The sequence below is a fragment of the Crocuta crocuta genome, unplaced genomic scaffold, assembly GCF_008692635.1.
Source record: "Crocuta crocuta isolate KB4526 unplaced genomic scaffold, BGI_CrCroc_1.0 scaffold424, whole genome shotgun sequence".
NCBI classification, from domain to species: Eukaryota; Metazoa; Chordata; class Mammalia; order Carnivora; family Hyaenidae; genus Crocuta; species Crocuta crocuta.
Window position 1 is genome coordinate 549,380 of NW_027530977.1, and position 27,433 is coordinate 576,812.

General features: G+C 38.6%; 1 protein-coding gene across 1 annotated transcript in view; it reads left to right on the plus strand.

Moving 5' to 3' along the window:
- Positions 1-1,567: 1,567 nt before the first annotated feature.
- The window catches only part of PCLO (piccolo presynaptic cytomatrix protein), a 420,227-nt gene continuing 394,361 nt past the window's right edge, over positions 1,568-27,433 (plus strand). Inside the window, exons 1-2 of the mRNA XM_077770160.1 lie at positions 1,568-1,827; positions 7,980-9,471. Coding sequence (XP_077626286.1) covers positions 1,568-1,827; positions 7,980-9,471 — 1,752 coding nt within the window. The remainder of the gene's footprint in view (positions 1,828-7,979; positions 9,472-27,433) is intronic.

Sequence of the window (27,433 nt, forward strand, 5' to 3'; positions counted from 1 at the left end):
ATCTGGTTAAGCATCCAACTCTGGATTTTGGATCAGATGAGGATCTCAGGGTTCACGAGGCGGAACACCTCCGCCACCCACCTCCTAGCTGGGTGTGGAGCTTGCTTCAGAGTCTCTCTGTGCCCCTCCCCCACTGTGCCAATGCTCGCTCGCTCACTCAAAATAAATGATCATGAAAAAACAACACGTGACACAAATTTTATAACTATACCATTTTTAAATTTTGATACAGTGGAATGCAAAATATAGAAACTATTATAACACTTATTATAAAAACTCGGAAACTTTCTGAGCAACTTATTCATTTCTATTTAGTTGTCCTCATTGTTAGCTTGTGATTTTCTTTAACTTCAACAGTTGGGACATTAAATCCATTTTGTTAGCAAAGGTAGATGGTAAAATTTTGGCAGCAGATTTGGGCAGCAGATTCAGTGTTGAAGGAAAACATTCCCTTCTAGGAAACGTAGCAAGAAGAGTTTGTACTTTTGAGGGTGGGTGAGGATTGGGTCTGAAAGAACGGTTATTAGTTACATCTGTGCTGCTAGCCAGCTGTGTGCATCTACACAATTAATTCCACTTTTTGGGTTATTCTGTCCACATTTGTACAAATAAGGGAATGAATCATGTTTTCAAAATTTCACACCACTTTAACATTTTCATACTTTACAGTCGGAATCTTACTACAGTATCTCCTCCATAATTTCCCGTAATCCTTACTTCTGTGGCGTGCCTTTAGGGAACAATACAGTGAAAAGCATTAAAAAACTTTACGTGCTTACGAATGCTGTACCTAAGGTTTTAATGTAATTATTCTGGAAAAGTCCTAAGTGAAAAGGTCCAGTTTTAGCTCCTTCGGGGGAATTTGTCCCAAAGGCATCAGAGGTTTCTCCTGTTAATCCCGAGTTACCTGAATCCATTTCTGAAATCTTTAAAAACGCTCCCTTAAAAAAAAAAATTTTTTTTTTGAAACTACAGATCCCATGAGTCAAAGAAGGAAACGGACACCTCCCCTCCAGTCCCTCCCCATCCCTTGACTGTAAGCCGCTACAACTCAGGTTGAGGCCTCCTGAAATATGCCTGAAAGAAACGCCGGCTCTTCTGCACCGGTTTTGAGCCGCGCTCTCCCCGGGCTCCTTTAAATCGGTGCCGAGAGCGTGGAAGGATACCGAGCGACGCAGCACGGGATGGGCGCGGGCGCGGCCATCACCTGTCCCGAGAGGCGCATGCGCACTGCGAGGGCGCGGGCGAGGAGGCGGGGCGCGGTGGGAGGGGCGGACGGCGCCCGGCTGGCGCTGCTCAGACCTGCCTCTCCCGACTCGGGGCGCTGAGGCGGCTTCGGGGAGTTGTCCAACATGGAGGAGGCACCGGCTGCGGGCGTCACCTGCGAGCGGGACTAACACCCGCCCGGCGTTCCGGGCAGCGGGGCCGGGTCCCGAGCCCTGGGACCCCCGCCGCCTGCACGCCCCCACGGCGGACCCCGGCTCCGGTGGCTCTTCGGGCCGCGGGCTTCCCGACGGGGGACGCCGCGCAAGGCGGGAGCGCGGCGGCCGCGAGTCCCCCCTGAGCCATGGGCAACGAAGCGAGCTTGGAAGGGGAAGGGCTCCCGGAAGGGCTGGCGGCGGCGGCGGCGGCGGCGGCGGCAGCCGGAGGAGGGGCTGGCGGGGCGGGGAGCTCCTTGCACACCGTGATCCCGGCCGGCATGGAGGCGGATCTGAGCCAGCTGAGCGAAGAGGAGAGGAGACAGATCGCCGCTGTCATGTCAAGGGCGCAGGGGCTGCCCAAGGGAAGCGTTCCCCCGGCCGCTGCGGAGCCGCCTTCCATGCACAGGCACGCACAGCATGATGTATATGTCCAGGCATATATGTACAGCTTCCCGTGCACATATGTGCCAGCCCGTATGTGCCAGCACGGCAGTACATATATGTGGCTTCCGTTCATTTTATTTTCCCTAATGGGGTGACGAGAAAGAGATCATATAAGCCTTCTCTGGGCAGAATAAAAATGATGCATTGTAGAGTTTCTAGTGGGATAGGCAAGGGTTGCATTCCTGGAACTGGGATTTTAGGTTGTGATTTTTGGCCTTTTGGAACCTCTTCCCCCTAGGATGGCGTGGAGAGACGCCCTCCAGTGTTTTACTAATCTGGAAGTCTTCCATTAATACAGAACGGACGTGTTGGGAAACGGATAGAACTGGGTGTTTACCTGTCTCTGTTTAAACCTCCTCAGTCATTTTGGCGTCTTTTTCTCTGTGAATGATGTCTGAAATATTTTTGTAACAATACCTTTAATTCCCTGGGAGGTGATCTGCCCTTCTTTCCCACCCTACTCCCAGAGGAGCTGGTTAGGTAGAAGGTATGGAATGGATACACCTTTTATATTCAACAAGGTACTCTAAAATATGTTGTGGCATTAGACAGATGGTTTGGTCGCAGCAGAGCAGGTGCTGTACGTGTATTTCTGAATTAGCATATGTTATTTTTTAAACTATTGCTCTTTTATATCCAAAAGCATCATACAGTTTAGAACATGTGAATTTGTGTTATCTTAAGATTAGTTTCCAGTACATACTTTTCAAGACAAACCAAATAAATGACAACTTGCACAGGCAATTAAGAGCTCTTCTGTACTATTAATGTATTAATTTCCCTCTCTAGCTCTCCATTTTCCTTCATCTAATAAATTAGTTGTTTTCTCATTAGAGCATTAAGAGGGTATAATCATTGTGTCTGCCCTGCCTTTATTGTTGTAAACAAACCCTTTAACTTTACACCCTCCCTTAGAGAACAGTTCTCTGTCCGTTGTCCTGAAACCATTCCTGCTTTATGTTAACTGAAGGGAGACCTACACTTTTCATTTGAGGTACTGGAAAGATCTGGATATTATTGTAGGTGCAGATTCTTATCCTCTACTTCATAAAAGTATTTTAACCTAGGAACTATCATATACATATATACATATAATTTATCAAATGACTAATTTAATGTCAGAAAAGTGTAATGCATAGTTGGAATAATTTTAACATAAAATCTTAAAATTCCCAGAACATAGGAGCTAAATATCCCGTGTTCTTGAAATGAAGCCACCACTACTATAAAAACCTGCTTCTTTATGTTAAGTGTGTTTTTCTAACTAGTAGTTTATGGGGTTGTTTCTTTGATATAAAGCCTTTCTTATCCATTACCTTAAGTGTTGTAGCTTATGACATGCACTATTTTTCTCTACTGGCAAAAACTTGGAAAATTTTTTTGAATGTTCAGATATTAGATATTCATAGGATAATAATGAGGTACAGTACTTCTATTAGCTTTTTAGAAATGTATGCCAGCTCTTCTATAGTTTTTCCTGAGATGTACATGCAACAGGTTTAGCATCCTGGTTACATAGACCAAGAAAAAGTTTGAGCTTTCATTTCTGCATTCTTAACTTTCCTTCTGTTCAGAGAGTGGCTGAAAAATACTCTAGCAGCCTATGAAACTGTGGTTTTATACAGTACTTATATCAGAGTCTCCATTGATAATTTTCTTAGAGTAGAATTATTAGTAGGTAGCCTGTGGTCTCAACAGTTATTGTGAAAGCTTCATTTAACTAGATAAATAATATGTTTCTGATTTTTGCAAACTGCTTTTATTTTCCTGAATGATTTTTATAAAAGATGCATAATTTTTGCAAAGTTGTTATCTCCTCATGGGATAACCAAAGTAATTGGTTTAGATTCCCATTTTTAGAAGCACACTAATCTAAGTATATATAAAAAAGTATATCCTAATTTTTACAGTTTGAAGGGGTTAAGTGTGTCATTTAGACATGGAGATATTTTGTTTTGCTTTGTTTTGTTTTTAAATGAAGGTTGAGAACTCAGAGATCTAGGTTCTTATACTATTCATTTTAACTGACTCAAGGCAAATTGTATATGCCCCTCAGCCATATGTGCCTCAGTTTCCTTGCCTCAAATAAGGCAAGTGACACTTGTCTTTACCTATCTTGTAGAATCATTGTGAGCATTAGTTAAAAAATTGATGGATATTTTTGTTTGAATTTTAATTTGAAGGAACTCTATAAATATAAAGAGTAATAATATCAGTATCTGCAGTAAATGGCACTGGCGATGGCTTCAGACAAGTTGTATATTGAATTATGCACCGTTATGAGTTACTTCGATGTGTCTGTATTTTTTTTACATATGAAGAAGTCAGTGGAATTCCCACTCCCCTCCCCACCAGGAGTTTGGATACCAGATAGTTGTGACTAACTAGTTTTTTGGTTTTTGTTTTGTTTTGTTTTTAAAAGAGAGAGGGAGAGAGAGTGAGTGAGTGTGTGTGTTTGTGTGCGTGTGTGTGTGTGTGTGAGAGAGAGTGGGGGAGGGGCAGAAGGAGAGAGAGACACAGAGAGAGAGAGAATCTTAAGCAGGCTGCACATTCAGCACAGAGCCCAATGCAGGGGTCAATACCAGGACCCTGGGATCATGACCTGAGTGGAAATCAAGAGTCAGAAATTTAACCCCCTGAGCCAGCCAGGTGCCTCTGTGACTAGCTAGTTTTATAACCCTGGATTAATCTCTTAGCCCCTTTAAGCTCTAGTATCCTCTACAGTATAAAAATGGATAGATATTCCTGAAGTTGCTTGTATTTCTAACATCAAAAAATTTTATGTGACTCAGCACTGTCAAGTTAAGTGTCATTGCCTGTTGTGTTCCATTGAAAAGATTGGGTTTTTTTTAAGCATTTCAGCTGCTTTTACATTCTTATCCTTGAATAATGTATATCTTATTTGTAGCTGAAATATTTTTTCTTCTAAACAGGGAAAGAAAAATTCTAATCTGGGGATGACCGTAGTAATGAAAGAGGAGGTTGTATAAAGCATGGGTAGTTTACAAGCTAGAAGTTACAGGTTATGAACAAAATGCCTGGAGTTTAGATTTATTGAAGACCCAAGGAAAGGCAATTTTAATACTTAGTCAACTCATTCTATTTACAACTACAAATATGAGAGGGCCTTGCTGAAAAGTGCTTCTGATTAGCAGAATATTTTGTAGGAATTCTGACTGAATCCATGATTTTCTTTAGTATTCCTTTGCATCTCTCCAACTGGTAGACAACTCAACAAACATTTTTCTTCCTAGAGTAGCAGGCTAAGTCCAGGTTCTAAAATGCATAGAGAATGCTTTGATTTATATCTTGGAAGGACTGGAGAGAATTTGAAAAGAATCCATGAAGCATTAATCTAGCAAAAAACAAAAACCTGATACATTCATTTATTCATTGTCATCCATGTGTTCATTCGTTCACTTATCAAACACTCATGCTCTAGTTAACAGGTTTGATTCTAGTGATGCAAAGATGAGGGAAACACATTACCTCTCTAGGAGGTCACAGTCTAGTCTACAAGACACAGATTGTATTTTCGTTATGTTTCTTTTTAAGAGAGCAACTGTTATACCGAACAAAGCTTCACCAAAAGACCCTTGTTAGGTGAGAGATCCTTATAATTTTGTTTAGGATTAAGCTTATATCTTCTTTTAATGATTCTCTATTTCTCACATCCACATCTCCGTGTTTTTCGTTAACTCACATCATTCTAGTAACTGAAATTAGTTTAAGTCCTAGGGCAGTGTTTATAGCTGTGTCAGTACTTTCTCACAAGGGGATTTTGTTATACTATGTAATTTATATTTGTAGAAAGTACATACAGTTGTAATTTCTGCTTCAAGCACCTTGCTTTAAATTTTGGTGTTAAGAACAGAGGTACTTGGTATTCACAAAGTTTACTTTTTGTTTGTTTTGTACATAGGTTGGATTCTGTGAAATCACACAGAAACAATGTTTAAGTTTAATAGTATTTTCAAGAGGATTTAGTCAAATTAAGAATAGATTTTTTTTTTGTACTCTCTTTAAATGTAGGTCTCTAGGACTCCACAAAGGAACCAATTCAATAAAATGCCTAAATAATTACTTATAAGATAGGTACTTCTCTCATGAAGTTCCTAAGAATTTGCCCTTTCATGGGAGTGGTAGATTTTCTTAATTGAATGTGGACCATATCTAGAATAATGTAAAGATCTAAACAGTGGAATTTCTGGAAATAATTCATTTTAAGTTATTTACCATGGCTCTTCTGTCTTCCTGTGGAAGCGAGCACATGCAGTGGCCTGTAAAGAAACCTTCAAAATCATTTTCTCCAAATGGAAATATGTAGCTTTTTAAGAATTAGGTATCTTAGAACTGTTGGAATTAATTAGGGTAGCAATTTTAGTTCTTCGTTTAATTTATTTAAAGTTTTGTAACTTTTTCCTGGAGGAAATTGCCAAAAATAAGAATTCTATTTATCTTTTATTAGAAAATCACTTCTTGCATACCTTGGCTTTTGTAGATTATTTACTTTAGACTTTTTGCTAATTAGAGGTAATACTTCTGTGTTTCTATTATACTTTAAACTTGATCTAATTCAAATTTCTGTATCTTTTGGGGAATTTCAAAAACTCAGTTCATATGAAATACTAAATGATCTGAAATTTAAAAATTATAATCTGGCCCATTAGCAGGTAAATTTTCACAAAACAAATGAAAACTTGTAGAACTTTGTTATGATTATCTCATATTTCAAGTGCTACTGAATAACTTTTTCTTTTAATTAAAATAAATCATTTCAAAACTAAAAAGCTACATATATCAAATGAAATACTTATAATTTTATTTTTTAACTATTCTAATACAACCAATTCTTATTAGTTGCAACTTTATCAGTAAAGAATTGCTTATTTAAAAAATTAATGTATTTATTTGACTTTTATTTAAAAGTAAGAAAAAAACCTTTTAATTATTTAGCCATAATCATTTAAAGTGATCATGTTTCCAAAGCTGTTTAAAAAAATCCATCATGTCCATTTGTCTATGAATTAAAATAAAGTTTGCAGATTAGTTACATCCTTAAACCTCTGTTAGTAATGAATAGTATTACTAATAGCCTAACAAAGACAATAGTAAATGTTACAGAAAACATTAAGTGAAGAGATCATTATGTACTTTCTTCTGAGAAAAGCAACAACACTTTCAAAAGTGGGGTCACAACCATCTTGTTACTATTTGTATACCAGGCTGTATCTCAAGATTCTTTAAGTATCAGTTGTTATTTTGCATATCTCATTTAGGATTAGCTTTTGGAAGAATAAATGACATAATATTTTTCTCCTACAAGAAATAGGGAATCATTTTTCAAAAATAATTAATCAAAGTAGGACTTGTCATTTTATGAAGTTTAATAAGGATGATATTTGATGGATATTATAATCTTTTCAGACAAAATAGGGTAAAATTGAATAGATTATCAATTTTCTCAGTCCCTGGAAATGCATCATGTAACCTCCTTTACTAAAAACTTCCCTGATGTCACATGTGTCATATGCGACAAATGTAAATTCTTGTAATCAAGTAAAACACACAAACAACATTAACAAAAAAACAGTTGCAATGAACTCCCACATTTTAAAATGATTAGTTTTGATTCTTGCTGCTGCTAGTATTTGGAAGAATAACACTCTTTGAACATGGCTGTACTAGAACATGGCATTGCATTGATTTACTGAGTTAATTAGGTTTTAAGTATGGCTTGATTCTATTAAGTGTAAATGTAAACTATTATAAATAATGTCAAACTAGATTTACTTTTTCATGACTTCTAGTAGCAAGTAGTGGGTTGTTTTTCTCCTCCTCCTCCTCCTCCTTCTTCTTCCTCTTCCTCTTCCTCCTCTTCCTCCTCTTCTTCTTCTTCTTCTTCTTCTTCTTTTTTGTTTAACTGCTTGTTGAAAATCTCTACCCAAAGGCAATAAACCTTTTCTGGTTACATACAGGATACTGCAAAAATGTGTTCTATTTATATTTATACATGTGTAATTTTGAGGCCCTAAGGAAGTAATAGCTTTTTCATATTAGTTTGAGTTGGGATAATTTCCATTATTTTTACTTCTTTTTGTTTCACTCTTCTAGGAAACAAGAGTTGGATAGTAGTCATCCTCCAAAACAACCAGGGAAACCGCCAGACCCAGGACGTTCAGCTCCGCCTGGTCTCAGTAAGAGTAGAACTACAGACACTTTGAGGTCAGAGCAGAAGTTGCCTGGAAGGAGTCCTTCCACTATTAGCTTGAAAGAATCAAAGTCCAGAACTGATCTGAAGGAAGAGCACAAGTCTAGTATGATGCCTGGCTTCCTCTCAGAGGTTAACCCTTTAAGTGCTGTCTCCTCTGTTGTAAATAAATTTAATCCTTTTGATTTGATATCAGACACTGATGCATCCCAGGAAGAAACTGCCAAGAAACAGAAAATAGCTCAGAAGGAGCAAGGAAAACCAGAAGGAATCACAAAACCTCCATCACAACAGTCACCTAAACCAGTTCCTAAGCAGCAAGGACCTGTGAGGGTCCCACTGCAGCAGGATGGCTCTCCCAAACCAGTATCTTCTCAGCAACCAGAGAAGAGTAAATTACAGCCTTCGGGGACAGGAAAGCCAACTGAGGGGCTTACCCAGGCTCCTCAGGCAGACCAGGCACAACTGCCCCTTCAAAGAGATGCAACCAGGCCTCAGACTAAACAGTCAGATGCACTAAAGGGAGAACCGGTTAAACCCTCTGTGCAAAGCCCATCCAAACCACCTATTCAGCAAGCAAGTCCTGGAAAACTTCCAGCCCAGCAGCCTGGACCTGAAAAACTTGCCACAGCACAGCCTGGCCCTGCAAAGCCCTTAGCTCAGCAACCAGGGCCCGCGAAGGCCCCAGCTCAACAGCCAGGGACAAAGCCCCCAGCCCAGCCACCAGGGACACCAAAGCCCATGGCGCAGCAGCCTGGGCCAAAGCCTCCAGCTCAGCCTGTTGGGCCTGCGAAGCCTCAAGCTCAACAGGCTGGGTCAGACAAACTTGCATCACAGCAGCCAGGGCCAGCAAAGCCGCCAGCCCAGCAGCCAGGGACACTAAAATCTCCAGCTCACCAACCTGGCTCACAGTCTCCAGCTCAGCCACCTGGGCCTGCAAAGGGTCCATCTCAGCAGGTTGGGGCAACAAAGTCTCTGGGTCAGCAGCCGGGGGCAGGAAAATCTCCTCAACAGCCTGGGCCCGCAAAGCCCCCTCCTCAACAGCCTGGCCCAGGAAAGCCCCCTCCTCAGCAGCCTGGCCCAGGAAAGCCCCCTCCTCAGCAGCCCGGCCCAGGAAAGCCCCCTCCTCAGCAGCCCGGCCTAGCCAAGCCTTCAGCTCAGCAGTCTACAAAACCAGTAAGCCAAACAGAAGCTGGGAAACCTCTGCAGCCATCGACTTCTCCATCTGCAGCACAGACTCCAGTACAAGGCCTCCCTAAAACCATCTGTCCTCTTTGCAATACCACTGACCTTCTGTTGCATGTTCCAGAAAAGGCCAATTTTAACACATGCACTGAGTGTCAAACCACTGTGTGTAGCCTGTGTGGTTTTAATCCCAATCCTCATTTAACCGAGGTGAGTGTGCTTATTTATTGTGTTCATGCTCTTAAACCATTGGCATTGCTTGCACAAATGGTGTTCAGTTTATCATTGGCATCATAGGATGGCATTGTTTTCCTCTCATCATTCCTTTCTCCCTCTCCTTTCTCATTTTCTTCTCTGAGAATTTTAAATTTAGAAAAAAAAATTTAAATACTTATTATTGGAGAAAAATAATAAGCCAAAAATATTGCCACAATTTCTGATACGTTTGGCATAAAGTAAACATGAATTCAAAGATGCTGAGCATTTACTTATTGCACTCTGTAAAATCCACACTATTTATTCTTTAGCATACAGTGATAATTACTTTAACTTTTAAGTTCATACTCCTGCCTACCAAAATTATGGTACTCTTAGCTGGGATCATATCTGTGCTGTGAAAAAAGCAGACAGTGTTTTCACATTATAAACATTTTTTTTAATGTTTATTTTTGAGAGAGAGAGACAGAGCGTGAGTGGCGGAGGGGCAGAGAGAGAGGGAGACACAGAATCTGAAACAGGTTCTAGGCTCTGAGCTTTCAGCACAGAACCCAATGCAGGACTTGAACTCCTAAGCCGTGAGATGATGACCTGAGCCGAAGTTGGACGCTTAACCTACTGAGCCAGCCAGGAGCCCCACAAATACAGTTTTAATATAAAATTAAATATACTTTTCCAAACTGTACTTCTCCTTTTTCTGCCAGTGATTTTGATATACCTTATGAAGTAATGTTACATTCATTAGTTGAGAGGCATTAATAACAGCATAAGTCAGTTCATAAAATGAAGAAGGTCATAAGTGCAGGTTCAGCATTGATAGGTGTATTTTCAGAAAGATCACAGCTTCTATCTTCAAGTCTTTGAGTATGCCTTCCTGACTGTTGAATCGTAAAGGGGCCAGTAGTGACACAAATGAGTTCATGATTGTTAATTCTGATTGAGGATAGAAAAGTAATTCTGAAGAAGTCAGTTAATGTTACCATAGCACTTAAAGGCCTTGAGTAAAATCAAATTTTGATAGGTAGAGATTGGGGGACGTTCAAAGAGAAGGGGCAAAAAGCCCCAAACAGCAACAAACAAAAAACAAAACCCCAAACAACAGCAACAACAAAAAACACTCAGAAATTCTCTGGAGTTAAGAAATGGAAGGCATGAAGGGAAGATGAGATAATGACATAAGTGAGGAGAGGCCAGAAGAATATATATATTTTTAATGTTTTTGAAAATTTATTTCTGAGAGAGAGAGAGCGTGAGAAGGGGAGGGTCAGAGAGAGAGAGAGATACAGAAACAGGCTCCAGGCTCTGAGCTGGCTGTCAGCAGAGCCTGATGCAGGGCTCGAACCCACAAACCATGAGATCATGACCTTAGCCGAAGTTGGATGCTGAACCGACTGAGCCACCCAGGTGCCCCAGAAGAATATATTCTTAAAAGAAGTCTGGTAGTTCCTACCCGATGAGAAGGTGCAAAAATCACTTAGTATGTCTAAGGATAGCTGTTAGTGAGCTATGTGTGCATTATGTCTGCAAACAACCCAGGAAGGAGCTGACAGCAGGTGATGATGGATTGTGTGATTTAAATATCCCTGAGAGAGAGAAGACTTGTGTACCCTTGTTATAAATGAAGTCAATATTGTGATAATAACAACACTGATGATCATTGGTAGCTGTAAGGTTAGTTGGGATATTTGCTGCCAATGAGAGATGAAAATGATGTAAATTAAACATGTGCCAACTTCTGGTTGTTTGCTAAAGAATCATTTACTCTTCTTATCCCAAAGTCATATTGACTACCTCAACTTTTCAGATAAACCGTTTTTAATGATAATGTTGCAATGAATAAGAACATGCTGAATTCAAATTATGGCAGAAATTGGATTAGAAGAAATTTTTTATATGTGTGTAGCTTTTAAAATTTTGATGAAGATATATTTCTGCTCGTACTATATGACATTGATAGGAATGTACAGTAATAATGACTTGAAGCAATGGATGATCATTTCATAACTCATTTGGCAATTTATAAAGCAGAAACATGCAGTTGAACTTTGAAGGCACATATATTATTTAGTGCCTGTTATATAGAAGACATTTTCATACATGTTTGGCAGGATATAAAGATAACTAAAACATAAGGCTGATCATAACATAATCAGAGTGTATTAGGTTGGATAATGCATTCAAAAGGAAACATGTGGTCAAATGATAAGAGCAATGAGAGATGAACAAAAACCATGGGCTTCAGAATAGGAAGTGTCATTTCTAGTGAATGAGATTAAGAAAAGCTTCATGGAGGGGTGCCTGGGTGGCTCAGTCAGTTAAGCGCCCCACTTTGGCTCAGGTCATGATCTCGCGGTTCTTGGGTTTGGGCCTTGCATCAGGCTCTGTGCTGACAGCTAGCTTAGAGCCTGAAGCCTGTTTTGGTTTCCATGTCTCCCTCTCTCTGACCCTCCCTGCTCATGCTCTCTCTCTCTCTCTCTTAGAAATAAATTAAAAAAAAATTAAAAAACAAAAAAGCTTCATGGAGAAAATGGCACTCGAACTAGGTTTGTAAGGATGGACACTATTTCAACAGATGAGGGATGTGAAAGGGATGATGATTTGGTCCAAGACCTAGAACCAGAAAAATGTCTGGTGTATTTAAGGAATCAGAGGTAAAGCTAGGTTGGCTGAAGTGGTGGGGGAAAAATAGGCAGTGAGATTGGAGAGAAGTTGAAGTCAGATTTTGGTCTTCAGTGTTAGCAGGTTGCAATGACTGTGCTACTTTATGAAACTTACTTGATTCATGTAATCATACATTTGATCATTTGTTCGTGTTAGAAAGTTGTATCAAATGCCTCTTGTGAAGCACCAGTGAGTGCTGTACGGAATCAAGTATTCATTGTATATGGAATCTTTCTTCAGGAAATAAAATAGGGGAAATAAAAGTAGATATAAAAAAAAGAAAAAATACATATATGAAAAGTAACTTTGTGTAGGGTTTTACAGTTAACATAGTTTTTTCCTACTTGTTTTATCAAAATTAAATTTCCAAACCTATAGGCCTGTATTATCTGTATTATAGTTTTCTCTATTATAATAATGAGAAAACTAGTGTTTGAGTGGTTACTGTGGTTACTCTTTAGGATCTTCATGACAATAAATAAGCAGAATTCACACCAAATCTCCTGATTCCCAATCTATTTACTTATGGTAGGAGCAGAGATAAAGTGCTATAAGGTCAAAGGAAATACACATCACTATCACCGGGGAAGGGATTGGGTATCATAACTATCTTCTTGAAAACAGAAGAATTTGAGTTAGAAAATCTGAAGAATAATAGGAATATGGACACTTATAAAAGGAGTTGAGAAAATGAGAGCAGGTCTACCTCACTAGCTCATTAAAAGAAAGCATTCCTGGGGCGCCTGGGTGGTTTAGTCGTTAAGTGTCCAACTTTCGCTTAGGTCATGATCTCACGGTTTGTGGGTTCGAGCCCCGCATTGGGCTCTGTGCTGACAGCCAGCTCAGAGCCTGGAGCCTGCTTCAGATTCTGTGTCTTCCTCTCTCTCTGAGCCTCCCCTGCTCACGCTGTCTCTCTCTCTCTCCTAGAAATAAATAAAACATTAAAAAAAAAAAAAGAAAGCATTCCCATTATAGATGAGATGAGCTTGGGCAAATCATTTAAACTTTCTGCAGCAAGGATACTGTTTGAAAAATGAATATACTAATATGTTCTCTGACAAATACATTGGATTATTAGGATTATCTGAACATTTGTATGATAAGCTATTTTTAAATGTATTAAGTGCTTTTAAAGTTTCAGTATAATACAGTATGAATAAGATTTAACTTTTAAAGTTTACTCTCAACTTTTTACATGGATATATATATATATATATAGTATCATAAGTTGTTGGGTTCTGAGGTAGCAGTCAAGAGCCATTTGATTTAGTAGTGACATTTCTTTCAACTTTTATTTTTTTCCCCAAAAGTAAAAATGTCATCTCAGTTCTAATTCTGAACTCTAATTTTCCCTAATCCTGTCCACCAAATGACTAGTTCCTCACTCCTGAATTATCAAGGGGGTGAGAGTTGAGAAATTAGAACTCTGGATAGAAGATGAGAGCTTGTTTCAAGAGATAATAAGATAGATGACATTTTGGGAACAATCACCACTTCTATACTGTTCTATAGAATTCATGAGGAAGTGAACTTCTCTGCATCTTGTGAAGAGGATGTAACGTTCTGGGTCTTGTTGCCTTCAAGTATTCAGACTGAGCAGACAGTTTTTCTATGCAAGACAGAGACAGAGGCAGGATGTTCTTTAATTCTTTAATTTACATGGATTTCCTGCTTTCAAGTTTGATGTTTATATGCAAGAAACTCTCAGTGTTACTACTTTTGTAATCTGTGGATTAAATAGAATACTGCAGTCTTGAATCACTTCTTGAAAAGACTAGGAGGATTTCTCTGATATTTTTTGTTACCAGCATATCAGAATTATGGCCATATGTGCTTATGAACATCCTGGCTCTTAAATGAATACAGATCTGGGGAGGAAGGCTTGGAGAGGTATCATCACTCTGAGCTTTCTCCCACTCCTGCCCAACGTGCACGTGTGTATGTGCGCGGGCACACACACCACACACACACACACCCACACCCACACACACACACACACACACACCCCTTAGCTCAGATCTCTATTGTAAAGAGGATGGTATTTAAACCATCCACGCTGGTGACTGTCAAAACGTGTGCTGCTCCAAATAAACCTTAAGAATCTATTGGCTCTAAGCCTAGACTTTTGATGCCAAGAGAAGTTTATAGCTGTCTTGCCAGTCCGTTAATGGAATCAACCTCAACAATGCAGGTTCTCTCTTTGGGCTTCCTTTCTGACCCAGAAATTGAACATTTGCTTTCTACATAGCAACAGAAGCGCTTTTTGCTGTTGTTTTTATTGTTCATTTACTTTATCTTTTTTGATATGTAGCCCAGGGCAAGGTTTAGGGAGAAATTTAAAGACTTGTCCCTTGTGTCTGATAATTCCTTGGCTCTTGGCAAATTTTGTAATATATGAAATGACTTGTCATTTTTGAGAATGTTGATAATGTTAGTTAAGGTGCTTTTTTTGGGTCATATTTATTTTTGGTCATAATGGCCCATAAGTTAATCAGTCTCTTGGGTGATAACAGATACGTTATTTAACAAAAACATGGCCATATTTCAGGGGCTAAAAAACAAAACAAAACAAAAAACAAACATACAAAACCAACAATCCCCAAACCAAACACACCTAAATTTGCATATAAATTCTCTTTATTTATTAAAGGAAAACAAAACAAAAAATGATGGAAGTCCTTCAGGTTGGCAAAATGACTTAACTGGATACCTCTTTGAGGTGGTTAGGATGGCTGCATCTTCTGTTTCTGATGAGAGAAACCAAGGGTGGAAAGTGTGTTAAGAACTAGTGGGAAGAAGTAGAGCTCTGTCAAATGTCAGGAGGCTGGAGCCTGTGGAAAAAGAAAACCTGTTAAGAGCTTCCTGATGGTAGAGTAGCTGGAAGAATATTTAGAAAAGGGGATATTCTCTTAGTTGCTTGCTGATTTAGCGCAAAGGTCTTGTCACCTCAAATCCTAAGCAAAGTCTACAACACAGTTCCTCTTAAAAAGGAAGACTGGGCACATGTTAAGTTTGGCTCCTCTTTCCAAAGTCTCCACTCCTTTAAAGGTCTTTCCAGAAGGTGGGAAGACCACTGGTAGTATGAGTTGGCATGTTGAATTTCTAGAAGATAGAAAGAAAATGGGAAGACGATGACAGAAAAAGAACCAAGGAAACAAGTGGCTTCCTCAGGGAATCTCTTTGAGCTCTAAGCCAGGAATGAACAAATATAGAAAGCAGTAACGGGCTGTGCATAGTGATCAAACAACAAATTAAACAACTGTAGTAGGAACAAATATGACTGGTGGGCTCTTTCCTAATGTCCAGTGTAAAGAAGATGGTAGGTAGGGAGAGGTTTTATTTTTCTTTCCCTCAAGCCCAAAGAATTCTCCAAATGAAGGGATGAGCTGCCTAATGGATCCTCATGAGAAAACTAGGGCCTTTGGAAGAGGATTAGAAGTAATGCCACTCTCGCACAACGGAGTAATTTAAAGGAGAAAACAGACAAATATTACTGAACTGTGAGTCAACTGCACTGATCCTGCAAAGGTGTCTTTACGTGGACACTGACCCTCTGCTATCCCATGTCCTCTCGTTTAAAGGAGAGGCAGAACTGTCCACAAACACAGAAAAACCTCTGTTGATTTTCTAATAAATAATGGAGATATTCACTGTAAATGACTTGTTTGAAGAGACTTAACTTGACATTTTAGCTATGATGTACTACATGAAGGACACAGGTGATCCAATGGAAAACACAACAAAAGAAAAGACATATGACCTCTTAGGAAAGGGTTCATTTGACACATAAATAACTTATAAAAAATCTTACTATTCTTGAGAAATATTTAAGAGGATATTCCATAAATAATTACCACACTCAAATTTTGGTGGCCCTACTTGATGGTCTGGAAAATACTCAGGAGTTTTCCAGATTGTAGAGCAATTTAAAAAATTATGCAACTGCTTACTGTGTTTCAGGTACCATTCTAGACTTTGGGCATCTAAGAGTGAACATAGTAGACAGATTCTCCCCTCATGGAGTGTGTACTCTAGTGAGAGTAACAAATAAATAAAACATATAGTGTGACAGTTGGTGATAAATGTTATAGAGAGAAATGAAGTAGCAGAAGGTTATAGCATGGATCATGGAAGGGAGGGGTTGGGTGGAGGCGGGGTTCCCTCACTCATTGAGGGATTAGAGTCTTGGAACTGATAGATAACGTGGGAATCTGGAATTTTTAATGGTGACTAAAGGTTTAATTTGTGTATATAGTCGTAACTGAAGCTTGGATTTGGGAATGATGAAGGAAGGAAAGAGTGAGGAAAGCACCTAGGAAGGTGTACAATTCTGAGATTTTCCTCTTTACTACCTCCTATGGTAATGTGGAGACTGGGGAATGAGCTTTTTACCTCCAGTGTGACAGTGCTTCTGGATGCCTGTCCATGGAGTTGTAGACATTTTGGGGAGGTGGTTATTTATAACTCTGGGGGCTCAGGGGCTCTAAGAGAAATATTTAAAATCATGGTGAGTATATCTAAGAACTCTAATAGGAGTTATAGAAAGAAAGAATCAAGGTGATGGAGATAAGCTCTGGAAGAACATTTCTCTGAGGTAAAGAAAGGTTGAAGTCTTCAGATTGTACAGGCCTACCCACTGGCCATGCAAAATTCATACAATGACTGATAGGTGTATCCTGGTGAAATATCAGATTGCCAAAGATAAGGAGAAAACTGGAAAGGCTTCCACAAAGAAAAATGACAGTCATCTATAAAAAGATGAGAAATCAAACAGCTACAATCCTCATTATCAACATAGAAGACAGTAGATAGGGGGCACTTTGTTTAAATTTCCAGATGTGATGATAAGATGAATTCTGTATCCAGGCAAGCTATCAGGAGGGCGCTTAAAAATGTGTTGACACATGAAAGAATGCATGCAAGTCGTCACCCCTCTCTCTGTCTATACGTACATGTGTACATATCTATGCATATATCATAATCACTATAGGAAGTTATTTTATTAAAATGGAAAATAAAAAGAATGGGATAGAAAAGCTGACTATAGCTCAGAAATGAGGCAAATTACAAAGACATTAACTCAGTGTTTTCCATAATGTGATTACAAAACAGTGGTAGAAGGCGAGGTGATAGTAAATCGTACAGAAATGATACTGAAAGTTATACCTTATTGTGTGTTAAAATATATAATGAATTCATTAAACATAATTTCTTGGATATTGCTTAAGACGGTCCTAATGTAGTGGTAATATAAGACTCTTGCAAAACTATAGCTTCTATAGTAAGGTAAAAGTACATAATATTTTAAATTTAATAGATCAAAACTTATTTGACACTATAATGGCAGCCACACGAAAAGCTCAAAGCAAAAGTTACCACTGACTCAGGAGAGTTAGCCTTGGTAGAGAGAGAAGATTTTACTTTTAATGTTAAACCTTTTGTACTGTCTCTTTAACCTTGTAAATTCATGTTACAATGAACACTTTAAAAAAAACCTCATTCCAAAAAAAAAAAAAACCTCATTCATCAAATGATTTGTTGAACAGTTTATATGATGTGATGGAATGAATCAAGGAATTAGATTCTTGAGTTTTACACCTTTAGTCTGGGCATTTTACTAGATGAAATGTCAGGAATTTTGCATTCTAAATGACAGTGATGACTTGAAGTGCCTCATGCTTGTGATGGCAGATTTGGTCAGTTTTTAATACATCCTTTGTCACAGCCATGTGTGCTTTAACTATACTGTTTTTTTGTTCACTTGTTTTGTTTTCAGAGAGAGAGAGACAGAGACAGAGACAGAAAAAATTAAGCAGGCATCATGTTCAGCACAGAGCCTGACATGGGCCCAGTTTCATGACGGTGAGATCATGATCTGAGCTGTTATCAAGAGTTGGAGGCTTCACCAACTGAGCCACCCAGGTTCTCCTAATTTACACCATTTTTACATGAATCCAGTGAAGGGAATACATTCTGTTGATTCTAAATATAAGTTTCTTATATTCTAAAGTTAAAGGATTTTTTTTTTTTTTGCTGACCTGACAATCCATATGGTATCATTAATAGGATTTAATTAAAGAATAACTTGATTATAACAGAATTTATCTCATTTGAAACAGTTTTCTAATGAATTTAAAGGAATAGAAATGCTCAGTTAATCATTTAAAATCTATATTACTTAAATATGTCTACAAACACCATATTTATTTAGCTCTTACTTTCGATATGCTCTAATTTGCAACATCTTTTTGATGACTTGGATATTCCCTGTATAAAATAAATATTCCTCATGCTTTACCCATTAAGTTTAGTCATTAGAATCAAAGCCCTCCCCTGCTTTCCCACTTTTTTTTTTCTTCCCCATTTTAGCTTTTAAGTGACTAGGTGTTTCAGGTGACTTTCTGGATATCCAGGTTTTAGCTTTTATAATATCTACTAAAGCCATTGTTACATATTATTGCACCTGGTATGATGATCTATACAGCTTGGTAAGAACAGATGTTCTGCTGTGAAAGCAGATACCCACACCTAAACAAAATCATTTACTGGATCAGTAAACTTAATACACTGTTGGGCTAACTTTCTCATTGTTCACATCCCTTGAGAAAACATACCTAACACTCGCTCCTATTCCATATCTTAATTAGCTTAGATTAAAATGAGCTCTTACTTGCAAATATTTGAAACATAGGACATTGAAGACAAAGATGTAAATAATCTAGTAGAAATTTATAATTATTTTCCTTAAAATAGTGCCAATATAAGTGCATCAGTAAGGCATCAGAAGATCTGGGATGGTTTGCCCCTCACACACATATATTTTTGCTGCTATTCCTCTGAATTTACTTTGAAGTAGTTCTAATTACCTTTGATAAAGAAGCAACAACTTTCCGATAAACAGTGGTTCTTGCCTTTTTCTTCCTTCAGTAAAAAAAAGGAGGTTGGTCTTTGGTCACAGAAAGGAGAGATCTTAGTGTGAACGTTGCGTATTTCAGACTGTGCACTAGGCTCCTTATGTGAATTTTGTCTTTTAATGCTCTTTTGATAAGATGGCATCCACATTTTAAAGGCGAGGAAAGAGATTAAAGCAATCATAACTCATATTGTAAAACAGTTTGAAATTTTCAGTGATTCTTTGTAAGTTAACCATCAGATGGCCCTTCGGAAAAGTGGAAGCACTATGGGATTTTAGGTTGGAAAAGTGTGAATATGAACCCTAGCTCGGCTACTTGCTTGATATATGATTTGATCAGGCCATTCTATTTTCTGAACATTTAGTTTTCCTATTTATGATCTAAAACTATTCTTAAGGTAAAAATCACATTTGACAATATAAATAGAAGTGCTTTGAAATTGAAACTACTAAACATTTTTTATTATTATCATTGTTGTGAATCTTTATAAACTTTCTGATACACAGTTACAGATAGTGCTGTTACTGTTAACTCCATTTGTCAGTGAGAAAACTGAAGTTAGGGGCTTGAGGTGACTTGAACGGTCACACAATTACTTAGCAATGAATCCCATACAAGAAGCTAGGTCTGCTGACCCCAAATTTAGCATCATTTTTTATAGGAGACCATGTTGTCTTTAAATAGACCATTTCTTAAATTTGTAGGTTAAAGAAAGAATGTGTGCATATGTGTAAATTTTACATATTCTTAAAGTTAAAAAAATTACTTGGCGGGAGATTATTTTTGGAATTTAGTGTAAACAAAACTGAGGTCCAAGAACACTGGTTTTATACCTTCCTACTCACTGTTGCTCAAACCAGAGTTTTATACAGCTGAGTGCTTTGTGTTCTTTAAGAAAACTGTGAGCTCCTACTCGGAGCTAATCACTCTGTTAGATTTTGAAAATACAGATGATGCAGTTGATAACTTTGTTCACTGTCAAGAATAGAACTCAGAGTCTAAAAGGAGAGGCAGTAATTTAACAAGCGATGATGGAATCTTGTTTGTAAAATATAAAGTTTATATAGATAAGATCAGTCTCACCTGAATATAAAGCGATAAAGCACTTTCCTATTTTTTCTCTAATCAAAAATAAAGATTTTAAAAATCAATTGTAAAATAATTGATGGAAATATGACATTTGTATCCTTTGGTTCAGTAAAGTGAGAATTTTCAGTAGAATTCATGGAACAACTCTTAAGAGCAGATTTCTGCTTCAACAAAACAAAAGAAGTCTATGATAGGCGTTATGTGAATATGTGTTTGGGAATTCTGTAGTTATGAAAGTTGGGAAATTTTTAATTTATAAATTTATGTTTTTTAAACTTCACAAAGGAAGGGTTTCAAAAATTGTCAGAAGAAAGTAGATGGTAATGAAAAATGTGGAAAGTATCTACAAAAAAATTGAAAATGATGTAAAAGTTATTAAGTGTAATTTTAAAATCAGATTTTCTGGGGTACTTGGAAGTCTCATTTGGAGGAGTGTGTGATTCTTGATCTCAGGGTTGTGAGTTTGAGTCTCACCTTAGGTATAGAGATTACGTAAATAAATGTTAAAAATACAATAAAATATAACAAAATAAAATAAGATTTTCCTTAAAGACATTCTTTTTTTTTCCTTCATAGTTTATTGTCAAGTTGGTTTCCATATAACACCCAGTGCTCATTCCCACGAGTGCCCTCCTCCGTCTCCCTTCCCTTCTCCCCACCCCCATCAGCCCTCAGTTTGTTCTCAGTATTCCAGAGTTTCTCATGGTTTGCCTCCTTCCCTCTCCCCAAGTATTTTTCCTCTTCTCCTCCCCCATGGTCGTCCATTGAGTTTCTCCTAATCCACCTATAAATGAAAACATATGGTATCTGTCTTTCTCTGCCTGACTTATTTCGCTCAGCATGACACCCTCAAGGTCCATCCATGTTGCTACACATGGCCAGATTTCATTCTTTCTCATTGCCATGTAGTATTCCATTATATAGATAAACCCTATCTTCTTGATTCATTCGTCAGTTGATGGACATTTAGGCTCTTTCCATGATTTGGCTATTGTTGAGAGTGCTGCTATGAACATTGGTGTACGTGTGTCCCTATGCATCAGCACTCCTGTATCCCTTGGGTAAATTCCTAGCAGTGTAATTGCTGTGTCATAGGGGAGTTCTATTCATTTTTTGAAGAACCTCCACACTGTTTTCCAGAGGGGCTACACCCGTTTACATTCCCACTAACAGTGTAGGAGGGTGCCCGTTTCTCCACATCCTCACCAGCATCTAGAGTCTCCTTATTTGTTAATTTTAGCCACTCTGACTGGCGTGAGGTGGTATCTCAGTTTGGTTTTGATCTGCATTTCCCTGATGATGAGGGACACTGAGCATCGTTTCATGTGTCTGTTGGCCATCTGGATGTCCTCTTTCGAGAAGTGTCTGTTCACGTCTTCTGCCCATTCCTTCACTGGATTGTTTGTTTTTCGGGTGTGGAGTTTGGTGCGTTTCTTAGAGATTTTGGATACTAGCCCTTTATCTGATATGTTATTTGCAGCTACCTTTTCTCATTCTGTCGGTTGCCTGTTAGTTTTATGGATTGTTTCCTTTGCTGTGCAGAAGCTTTTCATCCTGAGGAGGTCCCAATAGTTCATTTTTGCTCTTGATTTCCTTGCCTCTGGGGATGTGTCAAATAAGAAATTGCTGTGGTTGAGGTCAAGGAGGTTGTTTCCTGCTTCCTCCTCTAGGGTTTTGGTGGTTTCCTATCTCACTTTCAGGTCCTTTATTCATTTTGACCTTATTTTTGTGTATGGTGTGAGAAAATGATCTAGTTTCATTCTTCTGCATGTTGCTGTCCAGTTCTCCCAGCACCATCTGTTAAAGAGGCTGTCTTTTTTCTATTGGATACTCTTTTCCGCTTGGTCAAATATTAGTTGGCCATACATGTGTGGGTCCAATTCCGAGTTCTCAATTCTATTCCATTGGTCTGTGTGTCTATTTTTGTGCCAATACCATACTGTCTTGATGGTTACAGCTTTGTAGTAGAGGCTAAAGTCTGGGATTATGATGCCTCCCATTTTGTTTTTCTTTTTCAATATTACTTTGACTATTTGGGGTCTTTTGTGGTTTCATACAAATTTTAGGATAGTTTGTTCTAGCATTGAAAGAATGCTGGTGCAATTTTGATTGGGATTCCATTGAATGTGTAGATTGCTTTGGGTAGTAATGACATTTTAACAATATTTATTCTTCCAACCCATGAGCATGGAATGTTTTTCCATTTCTTTGTGTCTTCTTCAATTTCCTTCATAAATTTTCCATAGTTTTCATCATTCAGATCTCTTATCTTTGGTTAGGTTTATTCCTAGGTTGTGCAATTGTGAATGGGATCAGTTTCTTGATTTGTTTTTCTATTGCTTCATTATCGGTGTATAAAAATGCAATTCTGTACATTGATTTTGTATCCTGCAACTTTACTGACTTCATGGATCAGTTCTAGTAGGCTTCTGGTGGAGTCTGTCAGGTTTTCTTCGTAGAGTATCATGTCGTCTGCAAAAAGTGAAAGTTTGACTTCTTCCTTGCCAATTCTGATGCCTTTGATTTCCTTTTGTTGTCTGATGGCTGATGCTAGGACTTCCAGCACCATGTTAAATAACAGTGGTGAGAGTGGACATCCTGTCGTGTTCCTGATCTCAGGGGAAAGCTCTCAGTTTTTCCCCATTGAGGATGATGTTAGCTGAGGGCTTCTCCTAGATGGCTTTTATGATGTTTAAGTAAGTTCTTTCTATCCTGACTTTCTCGAAGGTCTTTATTAAGAAGGGATCCTGTATTTTGTCAAATTCTTTTTCTGCATCTATCGACAGGGTCGTATGGTTTTTATCTTTTTTTGTTGTTGTTAATGTGGTGTATAATATTGATTGATTTGAGAATATTGAAGCAGCCCTGTAACCCAGGAATGAATCCCACTTGATCATGGTGGATCATTCTTTTTATGTGCTGTTGCATGTGATTTGCAAGTACCTTGCTGAGGATTTTTGCATCCGTATTCATCAAGGATATTGACCTGTAGTTCTTTTTTTGCTGGGTCTCTGTCTGCTTGGGAATCAAAGTGATGCTGGCTTCGTAGAATGAGTCCAGAAATTTTCCTTCCATTTGTATTTTTTGGAATAGCTTGAGAAAAATGAGTATTAACTCTGATTTAAATGTCTGGTAGAATTCCCCAGGGAAGCCATCTGGCCCAGGGCTCTTATTTGTTGGGAGATTTTTGATAACTGATTCAATTTCTTCCCTAGTTATGGGTCTGTTCAGATTTTCTATCTCTTGCCGTGTGAATTTTGGTAGTGAGTGTGTGTTTAGGAATTTGTCCATTTCTTCTAGGTTATCCAGTTTGTTGGCATATAATTTTTCATAGTAATCCCTGATGATTGCTTGTATTTCTGAGGGATTGGTTGTAATAAGTCCATTTTCATTCATGATTTTTGTCTCTTTGGGTGCTCTCTTTTTGAGAAGCCTGGCTAGAGGTTTGTCAGTTGTTTTTTGTTTTTTTTTTTTTCAAGAACCCAACTCTTGATTTCATTGATCTGTTCAACTGTTTTTTTGGATACTATATTGTTTATTTCCGCCCTGATTTTTATTATATCCCCTCTCCTACTGGGCTTGGGGTGCTCTTGTTGCTCTCCTTCTAGTTCTTTTAGTACATTTTGTACTTGTGCTTTTCTAATTTCTTGAAATAGGCCTGGAGTACAATGACTTTCCTCATAGGACTGCCTTTGCTGCATCCCATAGAGTTTGGATTGTTGTATTTTTATTTTCATTTGTTTCCATATATTTATTAATTTCTTCACTAATTGCCTGATTGGCCCATTTGTTCTTTAGTAAGGTGTTCTTTAACCTACATGTTTTTGGAGGTTTTCCAGACCTCTTCCTGTGGTTGATTTCAAGTTTTATAGCATTGTGATCTGAAAGTGTGCATGGTATGATCTCAATTCTTTTATATTTATTGAGGGCTGCTTTATGTCCCAATATGTGATTTATCTTGGAGAATGTGCCATGCGCACTTGAAAAGAAAGTGAATTTCATAGCCTCAGGATGTAGAGTTTTAAGTATATATGACAAACCCATCTGGTCCAATGTGTCATTCAAATCCGTTGTTTTGTTAGTGATTTTCTGTCTAGTTGATCTATCAATTGCTGTAAGTGGAGTATTAAAGCCCCCTGCTATTAGCACATTCTTATCCAAAGGTTGTTTATGTTTGTGATTGTTTTTTGTATTTGCATGCTCCTGTATTCGGTGCATAGACATTTATAATTGTTAGCTCTTCCTGATGGATAGACCCTGTAATTATTATATAATGCCCTTCTTCATCACTGTTACTGTCTTTGCTTCAAAGTCCAGTTTGTCTGATATAAGTATATCTACTACAGCTTTCTTTTGACTTCCAGTAGCATGATAGACATTTTTTATCCCTTTACTTTCAGTCTGAAGATGTCCTCAGGTCTAAAATGAGTTTCTTGTAGATAGCAAATAGATGGATTTTTTTTTTTTTTGTATATCCATTCTGCTACCCTATGTCTTTTGATTGGAGCATTTAGTCCATTTACATTCATTGTTATTATGAAAAAATAAGGGTTTAGAGTCATTGTGTTCTTTGTAGGATTCATGGTTGTAGTGGTGTCTCTGGTACCTTGTGTTCCTTGTAACATTTCCCTCATAGAGTTCCCCTCAGGATTTCTTGTAGGGCTGGTTTAGTGGTGATGAATTCTTTCAATTTTTGTTTATTTAGGAAGACTTTTATCTCTGCTTTCATTCTGAATGAAAGGCTTGCTGGATAGAGGATTCTTGGCTGCATATTTTTTCTGTTCATCACATTGAAGATTTCCTGCCATTCCCTTCTGGCCTGTGAAGTTTCAGTAGATAGGTCTGTAACTACTCTGATAGGTCTCCCTTTGTATGCCAGGGCCCTTTTATCCCTAGCTGCTTTTAGAATTTTCTTTTTGTCCTTATATTTTGCCAGTTTCACTATGATATTCATGCAGAAGATCGATTCAAGTTATGTCTGAGGGGACTTCTCTGTGCCTCTTGGATTTCAGTGTCTGTCTCCTTCCCTAGATTGGGGAAGTTCTCAGCTATAATTTGTCCAAATATTCCTTCAGCACCTTTCCCCCTCTCTTCCTTTTTTCAAATTGCTACGATATGGATATTGTTCCATTTGATTGGATCACTCAGTTCTCTTAACTCTCCTTTTGTGCTCCTGGATCAGTTTCTCTCTCTTTATCTTGGCTCCCTCTTTTTCTATAATTGTGTCTTTTAATTCACCTATTCTCCTCTCTGCCTCTTCAATCCGTGCATTGGACACCTCCATTTTATTGTGCATCTCATTTATAACATTTTTTAATTCATCACAAATATTTTTAAGCTCCATAGTCTTTGAGCAATAGTTTCTCTGATGTCTTCCATGCCTTTTTCAAGCCCAGCGATTAATTTTTTGACTATTGTTCTAAATTCTTGTTTAGATATGTTGCTTATATCTGTTTTGAGCAGTTCTTTAGCTGTCATTTCTTCCTGGAATTTCTTGAGAGAAAAGTTCTTCCACTTTGTCATTTTGGCTAGCTTTCTGTCTCTTGTTAGTTTTAAAAACTTGTTATGCGCTCTGCACCTGTGAGTACTGCTATATTAAAGAAGGGTTATTGACTGGCCAGGATCTGTCCATTCAGGAAGTGTTCTTTGAATGGTGTCTCTTGGTCTCTCTTGTTGAGACTTTGGTTATTTTATTTCCCTATTTGTAGTGGTATTTGGGACTCTCCACCATGTGTACTTTGACTTGTTTCTTGAGGTAGCCCTGTAAAGGAAAACAGACAGACACATAGGGAACAAAGGCATGCAAATGCACAGACAAATCCAACAGACAAGCAAACCGAAAGGCAAAAAGAAAAAGGAAAATAAAGGGGAAAAAAAAAAAGGAAAAAAAACCCAAAAGACAAAGGACAGTCTAAAAGCATAAACCCAGAATTCCCAGCTACAAATAAAGAGTCGGGTGTATGCACTGCTGGTGGAAGAGCATATACAAAGAGAGAAATGGCAGGGCAGGGAGAAAACGAAATTGGATGATGACAAGGAAGAGAGACTAAGAAGCTTAATTCAGAGAGATAGAGGAGAATATGGTAGGAGGCGAGGAGAAAGAAATGAAGATAATGCTACTCAGAGAAACAATATAGTCTGATTACTCCAGAGAGCGATAGAAAGGTAGTGGTGGAGGTGTTGAATATACATGTAGAGAATGGATTAAATGTGACTGCTTAAGCAAACCAATGACCAGAGTGCCCAGTGCAGCAGAGGAGAGGNTCGGGTGTATGCACTGCTGGTGGAAGAGCATATACAAAGAGAGAAATGGCAGGGCAGGGAGAAAACGAAATTGGATGATGACAAGGAAGAGAGACTAAGAAGCTTAATTCAGAGAGATAGAGGAGAATATGGTAGGAGGCGAGGAGAAAGAAATGAAGATAATGCTACTCAGAGAAACAATATAGTCTGATTACTCCAGAGAGCGATAGAAAGGTAGTGGTGGAGGTGTTGAATATACATGTAGAGAATGGATTAAATGTGACTGCTTAAGCAAACCAATGACCAGAGTGCCCAGTGCAGCAGAGGAGAGGGATATGAATGAGACAAGGGAAAATATATCTGAATAGAAAGAATTGATCTAGAATTAATCACAGCAGTGCATCCATGTTGGTCTTGCCCTGGGCTCTGGTTAAAAAAAAAAAAAAAGAAAAGAAAAAAAAGCAGCTCTCTAGCAGGGATTGGCGTGGTTTGGTGTAGGTGGGTCTTAGCCTCCACTGGGGTCACAGGGCAGCTCCTTGAGGTTCTGCCTTGTTGGCTGTGTGGAGAAAAATGGCGGCGCCCCGGTCCCTTAATGAACCAGGTGTTGCAAATCACTCTCCTGGGTCTGATCTCCCTGTGCCACTGGTGTAGCCAAGGTGGGCTGTTTTCTATGTCCCAAGCCACGCCTCGTTTCCAGGTCTTAGTCCAGGTGTTTTATTGATACCGCCTGAAATATAATCCCACAGGCTGGGCTGCTTCCCAGCCAGGATCGAGCAGGGGGAACAAGGGTGAGGAGCAGTTTCTCCTGGTGCCGCGTGGGACCAGGGCACCAGCCCGAAGTCAGCACCACAGCTAGAAATAGGATCACTCTCCGTCCGAGCTGAGATTTTCTCTTCTCCAGGGACATTTCTATGAGCAGTTTCAGCCGCTCTTTCCCTTCCCGTCGACTCTCTGCAGCATTCCACAAAGGGGGTTCCCTCCTCCCACTTTGTGTCTCAGGGTCCCGGCCTGTTTTTATCTTCCTCAGTTCGCACTCAAGCACCTATGAG